Below are 8923 nucleotides of genomic sequence, written 5' to 3'. Positions count from 1 at the left end.
CAGAGCCAGCCTTGACCAAATTAGTTTCCTTTTGAACTCCAGAAACACCACTTGCTAACAATCCATTACTTGACCTTCGATTGCGGGAAGAACCACCAGAGGTCTTGTTAGCACTCATTGACCCAGCAGTAGAACTCCTTGCATCTTCTTCCACGAAGAACTCATTATCTTAGCATGATCACTTGAGCAAGACTGACTATTGTTCTGGGACTGACTGGAACTGCTACTCTTCTCCTCTTTCACTGTTGCCAGTGGCAAATCTGATTTCCACTGCCACCAGCTCATTTGCCTGGTTAATCCTTCAAGCTAATTGACACAGAAGCAGACAAAGATGCCGATGACAGCAATTTCAGAGATCCTTGTGCTACCGGTGTGGACTTCACAATAGCATCAGCATGACCAGGTTTACCAACTACAGTTCTATGTGTAGATGTCTGAGTGCCAGGGGGCTTTGTAATTGTTTCAACCGACCCAGACCGCTTGCCTCCTCCATGAGACTTCAGAAAACCCTTGTTTTCCGGGTCATGTCATAGCTTGATTAGATCCACCAGATTTTGCATCATTGATCTTTGTCATTTCCGCGTCGACACTTTTCTTCCAAATGTCAACAAGGCTCCGTGCCTTCTTCTGGATTTCAAGGTTTCTATGAGTTCTCAAGTGATTCACCGACTTGCCAATGTTACAAGTATGTAAAGCATTAAGATTAACAGGTAACTTATCAAGTGCTCGAAGCAGAGCCAATAGTAGCTCCTCGGTGCTTTTATCACTTTCCTTAGGACTACTCTCATCACCAGTTTTACCTTTGTGGGCCTCCTGAAGCCAATCATCCAAAACAGGCACACCCCTAAGCTGAACAAACCTACCGAGGCATTCAATTCTATCAGTAGAAGATGCAATCACATCTGCAAACAATATCCTACCAGACAAATCAAATTTTTCTCTCATTCTTATCCAGTTGCATAAGATGCACCAGCTTGTTAACACATTCTGTAGTTATTAGCGACCCTTTTTCTGCTATTTTTGCAATCTCAGCTTTTGCCATATTGTCGAGTCTAGAACTGGCAGATTCACCATCCTCCAGCTTAGTAGGATGTTCTTGCTTAATAGGTTTTGTTCCCTGATCACCCCTCTCTCCCTCTTCTTTCCCTTAACCTGTGCAGGGAAGGAACTGCTACTATTCTGCAGACTCTCAGTATCTGATTTTAACTGCTGAGTTGATGTTGGACCATTCAATGGTTTTGGAGAACGATCTCCTGATTGCACTGTTGCATGCATTTCTAGTCGGGTCTTGTCCAATAAATGATCTACTTCTTCCTGTCGCTCCTGGGAAATTAAAAGAGAGACAAGAAAACACTGTGTATTGTGAATATAATCTTAATAAAGCAACAGCTACTGCAACCACTCAAAAAAAATTAAAATAAAAAAAACTCACGTTGATATAATCCTGGTTTGTTAACCACCATAAACACTTGTTTGCAATGTCATACACTCGCCTCGCCTACACACAAATGATGACACCCCTGGTGGAAGTTCAACACCCCTGCGGAGGAAAGCAACTTTACACGGATGAAGCAATGAAGCAGCGGATATCACGTCTTGGTGGAATGAATAAAAAACTTTGTTTGGTGCTGCTTCTAATAGTATGCCTTTCACGAGCTTGATGTCAGCAGGTCGATAAAGCCAATTTACCTTGTCTGTTGTGAACCACCGTATGATTCCAATAAAAGATGGGGCATTGCCAGCCTGAAAAAGTGCACAATCACCTGTACAAATCTTGCGACCGTCCTGCAAAATAAGAATAATTTGAGAACACATGCAGAGTAATAATTATTTGCTCATGATGCAAAATAAATCCACACTTCAGGCAAGGGTAAAAACCAACAAATAATAGCAACGGTGCCCGAGGTCAGGACTGATAAGGAATATTCTCAGCAAGCTAGAAGAAAGTCCTGACAATAAGCATAATTTTTACAAGGTTAACTTGAATATAGTTGTCTGTGCCCCTAGGGAGTAGCAAGTGGGAACCTGCAATGGAATTCTCTTCCTCAAGCCCATTTTGAAGCGGTTCCAAAAAGTATACCCATTATAGCTCTTTCTTTCGTTTACCAGGTAAAAGAAAACTTACGCTCATATGCCATTTTTTAATATTTGAAACTCTACTCATTTTTCTGTACTTCAGAATGTAGTTCCAGTTCTTTGCACAAACCTTGAGGGGAATTTGTCAAAAGTAAGGTGAGAAATATCTGTGTACCTCATATGTGAACAAATCACTTTTTCCTATGTTCAGAATAATTTTTATGCAAACTTTTATTATGAATCTCAAGATAATTAAAGCCTTATTACCAAAAAAGAAACTATATTCAGAAATTTAAAAAATTTATTTTATTTAACTCATTATAATTTGTATCTGCAGGACTTCCATTGTCCTTGGAACAGCTATTCCACTTATTCTATTTCTTGTATGGGATGCTGTAATTCTTAGAACCATTTCAAGTCTTCACACAAACAGTGGCAGAGTCATTGACCCTTTAGAACTGTTACGATCAAACAACGGAATAGTTGGAGTAAGTTTATCATTATTAAGTCTTGGTTCATTTCCCTTCGAGTTGACTTCTATATCAATGAAATTAAACTAATGGTTGAATATTTCCGTAATGTGCAGCCAATTGTTGAGTTGTTCTCATTCCTTGCGATAGGCACATCATACATTGGATTTGTTTTAGGGCTTTCAGACTTTGTTTCTGACTGTAAGTAGCTCCTCTTTCTTTAGTTATATAATAAATTATCAATAAATGCTTGCCTATATATAGCTTCGATATTTTATTTACATTTTTCTTCCGTTCTTGCTTCCCTTTGAGGTAATTGCAGTGCTTAAGTTACCAAGTTGTCAGAGCAAACCTTTGCCATTTCTATTAACTTTGGTTCCTCCTCCGTATTATCGTTGCTTGATCCAGAGATTTTCTTCAAAGCCTTAGATTTTGCCGGAACTTACGGAGGTAACACATCTGTTATGTTTTTAAGTAGACACATCATGCAAAGCATTAAAATTGATGAATATAACACAAAAATTTACCTCAAATATTTTCACAGATTTTAGCGGTGATATTTTAGGGTCTCCGATGGTTCGTACTATTTTACCTGTACTCTATTTAAAGAAAGAAAGTAAGCCTTGTAAATTAAACACTGTAAACCAAAACATGAGCGTATTGTAACTATAACTTCAGTAAAATTTGAGGGAAAAGCAGGTATATAACAAGAAAAACAACAATGACAACAATTAGTAGACAAATAAATCAAATGCAAGTCACAAAACAGAGGCTAGACACAACAAATTAGTCTTTATGTTTTTTTGGGGGAAGACATTATCAAGTAAAATATCTGCAGACACTCATTTAGGTGAAAAAAGAATCTATCAAAAGATTCATGATAGGGAGTGGTCAATAAAACTCTTATCTCATCAGACAGCAGATTCTCAGATACAATCATTAACATGAATGTGTAATTTTGCTATGTATATAACTCATGATGAAAGAGGGGGCAACAAATCTCTTAAGAGTCGCAGGAGTCGGTGGAAATTTTTCTGATTAGTCAATCATACAATTGCCAGGGAACGTGCAAATGCATGCAAACCAAATTGAATGAATTTCATGACTCAAATGCATTAGTCCATAGTATTTATTTATCTCGTGTGATACCAATAATAGCTTATGATTTTAGAACAAAACCCATATGCAAAGTACAATAATTTTGTTAACAAATATAATTCTTTTCCACAACAACAATGGAATATCAATATTCTAGCCTCTTTTTCAAAGGAAAAACCTGATTAAATGAAAAGTACAAGCATAAAATCAAGGAAATATGGGAAATGACAGTTGGTCAACATCGCCAAAGTTTATTTGATATTGAAAGGAAACTACAACCACATATAAAGTATTTGCCAATCAAATTCATTTCATCTCTACAAATTATGTACTTCAACCATAAGCTGAAGTATATATATTGACTTCCAACAGTAAGCTCAATACAAAATCATCGCTCACAACCCTTTTTTACAATTACAGAGGCCTACCAAGGAAAAGAATCCAAATATACCATACGAAAATCAACCAATTTCTTGTGAAACCAAATAGCCTTAAAAACTTTTAAATGTATCCAAGTTCCTAGCTACAATAACTTAGAGCAAGCAATAAAAATATAAAATTCCTAATTGTGCTTTAAAAAAGGGTGCGCTAAATGCGCTAATACAAATCCAACAGCAGATAAAACTAAAGACAACATAAAAGTATAGTTACAACAACAGCGGCAAAGAAAGTAATCTGACAAGAAGAATGTAATAATGTTAACACCTGCTGAAGCTGTCCTGAAGATCTAACCAAACTGCTAGTAAACTCATGCAAATTATATTTATAATTGCAACATATAACTATAACTAAAATCATAAGGATAAAATAGAGTCGAAGATATTTGGGAATAACAGCTCTATTGTACTTGCATCGGTAGAGATAATTCAGGCATCATTTGAGTAGAAGCATTGTGAACAGCAAGTTAAGTGAAAACAAGTAAAATTACTGAGCAGGAGGTTTGCCTTACAAGTTTAACCTTTATTAATACACACACTAATTAGTGAGATGTTAAATATTTATCTCAAATAAGGAATTTCAAGTGCGAGAAAGATGCTTCTACACCAAAAAGCCCTACTTCAACAAATGCCCATGGAAAATTATCAGAACCAAGTTTGATTGCAAATACACAATAAAATATTTATGCATCAAAAAACTAATTTGTTCTGAGAATGCCACAACAAGGAAGTGCTATGATGGTGAGTAAATACACGAGCAATTTAGAGTCAATCAATCTCACTTGCTAAAGTGGAAAGTGAAACAAAGAAAAAAGAAATAAGATTTAGCATAGGAATTACTGGGGAGAGTCAAAGCGTGTACAAAACAAATAAAATACAGTTTTTAAAAACAATGCAAATAAGCACATAAGTACCAAAAAAATAGCAATTAACAGAAAAAAGAAGAGTGACCCATGTTACCTTGGCGAAGGAAGATCTTAGCTGATGTCTTTGAAGGGGGAGCGATCTTCTCCACCAAAACCCTGTTGAGCGCAGGAATCAAATGGGAAAGAAAAAAATTGTTGAAAGAACCAATAATCAACTTACTTTCTGATATAATTGCAGGAAATTGAGAAATGTGCATGTAAGTTCCAGTACCCATAGCCATGCCCAGTCCTCATTATGGCCATGTTTCTGGGTAATCGGAGCCCAGATAAGTTCCACTAATTAATCCCTGGAGATGCTACCTTTTTCTCAAATTAAAAAAAATCAAAAAAATAACAATTGAATTTTTACCTGATGAAATTGACACAGGAGCAAGATGAAAGACTTGAAGCAAGCCCTAATTCAGACAACCCTCGACCTTGAGTCCACCCATTTAACAAACAATCGTCCCTTGAAACCGTAGGAAATCGAGAAGTAGGGCAAAATTAGAACAAAATGAGAGGTATGAAGAACAAAAAGTTGAGAGGGTGAATTGAGCAGAAATAACGATTCAAATCATACGTAGAATTCGACTGAAATTTAAAAAGAATAGGTAAAATTTAGAAACACCTCTTCAATGAAATTCCTTCCTGACCCTAACCGATCCCAAAATTCTGAGAAATGAGGAGATGATGGCGGAGGCGTGGCGTTGATGATTAGGGCAATAATACTCATCTTTGGAAATTGAAGGGTTATATATATATATATAAAGCTTTAAAAACTTATGAGTATATATGTGCTGCCAAAAAGAAGTGATGATATATTACAGCAAAATAGGTAAAACTTTAGAGTATTTAAAAACAATTAAGCCTAATAAAATTGTTCTGATTAGGGATAATCAATACGGGGTTAATTGCTTAAAAAAGAGGATTGCTATGTCAAATTTTTTGATTGCTTTTTTTTTCACATTTCAATTTTAGTAATCACATCCTCCTTTCACCAAAATCCGTTATCCGCAAGAATATAATTAGTTATTTAATAAGGACAAGCACATTGTAGATTATAATTTTATTATAAGTAGTTACTAATTTCAAGGAAATAGTGTTCATTATTTAATATATTTCAAAGCTAATTACCAATAATAGTACATTCTTTAATAATATTAAAATATGATAATTTCTTAAATTAAATATACTACTAATTTTTTAATAATAATTATTTTATAATATAATAAAATATTTAAAATAAGAGCAAATAGAAATATACTATTAAATACCATTAAGGACTATACTATTATTTGGTAAGTAGTATAATTAATATTTTTTTGATATAATTATTTAATAATTATACAAGTAATATAATTATTTTACTTAAAGTATATTACTTAATAATAGTCTATAAACTAATTTATTAAATTATCATAATAAATAATTATATTAATTTATAGTTGTATTAATTATAATATGCATAATAATTATGGTAAAGTAGTTATAAAAGAGGAGATAATTTATTATAATTATCCTAAATTATGGCTATACTATTATAATTATTTGAAATTATTTTAATGTTGAATGATTATTTAATATATTATAACTATTATAACTATTAAAATAGTTCCAAACCCGAACGCGTACTCAAGATCCGAACCCGCTCCACATTCTCCTTCCATCTTCAAAAAACAAACAAAAACCCCCTAAAACCCTAAATCCCCCAGAGCCCCCACTCGGTGGAGGAGGGCAACGAACAAATTAACGAGGCGAAATCTCCCGATCACGATCGAGTCCAAGGTACCAATCCTTCTCTTCCTCCTTCGAAACCCCCAGTTTTATGTAAAAACGCAGATTTTATGTGCTTAGATTGGGACTTTTATGTACTTTGGTAGCAATGGAGGGGCTAGAACAAGAAGAAGAAGGGGATATTAGGGACCTAGAGCGGTATAAACCTCCAGTTCATATTTCATTCAGAGCAAAACTCATTGAAATTTTGAAGGATTTGCATTCTCCAGAGGTACAGATATACTCCGAAGCTTCGAAGGAGTTTGTAGGTTTGCTAGAGGGGGATTTGGGAGGAGAAGTTCTTCGAGAGTACATCCAGCTGTCCCCTCGATGCTCGGAGATTCTGGAATCGTGGAGGCTTCATCAAGGCAAGCCCGGGATGTTCTACATACTATCCTTAGTTTCAGCTTTACTCGATCACCCGGTCGTGAGGACGAAGTCTGCCGGGATCATCAAGAACATTCATGAGCTCGGAGACTTTTTGTTGACGAAGAAATTGGACGATATTTATACAGAGCTTAATTCGCGAGAGTTTAGGAGGCAGGGAGCGGCGCTGCTGTTACTCTCTTCTATCGTCAAGATTGGTGTGGGTTTAGCTTCGAAGGCCGCTGACGTGTTTGATTTCAAGCTCCCGGTTCTCTCCAAGCTCTCGGGGATTCAGAAGAAGAAGGCAGGCGGAAAGGACGCGAAGCATGGGACGAGACGAAGCGCGACAAGGCCGGCATTTGTTAGGTTCGCCATGTCTTTTATCGAAGCGGGCAATTCAAGGTTGTTGAGATGGATCCTTCAGAAGAGGGAGATTTATTCCGCCGTGTTTCGCGGTCTTGGCAGTGATGACGTTGATACTGTTGTCTATGTTCTTTCTACATTAAGGGATAAGGTTCTCTCGAAGGATTCACTTATTCCTCCTGGGCTGAGGAGTGTTCTCTTTGGGAGCATCACTCTCGAGCAGTTGAGCAACATTTCAGGGAACCCAAAGGCGGGGCCTGCTGCTGATTTGGCACATGAAGTTTTGGTCATGGTGTGTACTGATCCTTGCAATGGGTTGATGCCTAGTATGAACTCCAAGGGGAATCATAAGCGGCTTTTTGATCTTATGAAGAAGTTGAGGGCTACGGAGGCTGCATATCACAAGGAACTGCTTCTGGCTGTTGTGGGGAAGATACCATCTTTATGTGCTGCTTACATGGACGAGTTCCCTTATAATCTTAAGCCACGATCTTCACCATGGTGGTTAGTTTTTTAGTACACTTCCTTTATGTTGCATGTCAAAATTGCGTTTTTTTAGAATATAATTTTCAATTTTTTTGCAGGTTTTCTGCTGTTTCGCTTGCTGCAGACATGATTTCTTCTGTAAACTTTAATACTGTGGTTGCTTCACTCACTTCTCATTCTCTTGACAAACCAACTGTGGACCACCCTGAAGTGCAGAATATATTGAAATGCATCATTCCACGTCCATTCAGTCGGTCATTTATCAGCACAGGTTTGCAACATGCCGATGGCCCTGTAAAGCATGGCACTCTACGAATTGTTTTAGAATCACTCAAGTCATTGGCTGGTCTACTGCTGGAAATTGACAGAACAGTAGAGAGGATGAATGGTAAACGAAATGACACGTCTAGCAAAGTTATATCTTCGTTGGATGGCCCCAGCGTCAATTGTTTCGCTGAACTTGACAAGTGTTTGGGTACTTGTGAAATTAGCAGACCCGCTATTAATGACCTAGAAACCAACAAGTGGGTGTCTGTGAGACAGTTAATTCAGGATGAAGTAAGAGCGATGCTGCCTGAGCCTCAAGTTCTGTTGAAGTTATTATCTTCATCAGGTCAGAAACATTCCAAGCTTCCAGAGAGAGGCTTAAAGAGAGATGCAGATTTGCCTGAAGTTGGTTTAAAAAAAAGGAAACTGAACGATGCAAGTGAGGACATTGATATTATTATAAGTCGAATAGATACTGAAGGCAGTAATGGTACAACTAAGGACTTTGATAAGCTTGAAGCTGAAAATATGATGGAAGAGTTGGATGTGCAGAAGGATGATACGGTGGTAATAGCTGAAATTTGGGGCTTGAGTGAGAAAACGATGATCAGCAGTGAACCAAATAGTATAGAGAATTTCTTCCAGTCCAAGTTGTATGATGCTTTCAAATTCTATATGGTAA

At 36.8% G+C, this 8923-nt stretch overlaps 1 protein-coding gene and 1 pseudogene across 3 annotated transcripts in view; both read left to right on the top strand.

Annotated features, from left to right (window-relative positions):
* Positions 1814-3097, top strand: LOC109844737 (annotated as a pseudogene).
* Positions 6638-8923, top strand: part of LOC109844484 — a 13834-nt gene continuing 11548 nt past the window's right edge. The window contains exons 1-3 of one of the 3 annotated variants that reach the window (XM_020413539.1): positions 6638-6771; positions 6867-7992; positions 8073-8919. In XM_020413539.1, the coding sequence (XP_020269128.1) occupies positions 6869-7992; positions 8073-8919 (1971 nt within the window). In that variant the 5' untranslated portion in view covers positions 6638-6771; positions 6867-6868. Of the gene's footprint in view, positions 7993-8072; positions 8920-8923 lie in introns of all 3 variants that reach the window. The other 2 variants (XM_020413541.1, XM_020413540.1) reach the window with 2 other exon arrangements.

Source organism: Asparagus officinalis, chromosome 6 (genome assembly GCF_001876935.1).
Source record: "Asparagus officinalis chromosome 6, Aspof.V1, whole genome shotgun sequence".
In the NCBI taxonomy this organism is placed as follows: domain Eukaryota; kingdom Viridiplantae; phylum Streptophyta; class Magnoliopsida; order Asparagales; family Asparagaceae; genus Asparagus; species Asparagus officinalis.
Note: the sequence above shows the minus strand (reverse complement) of the source record. Positions and strands in the feature narration are given on the sequence as shown.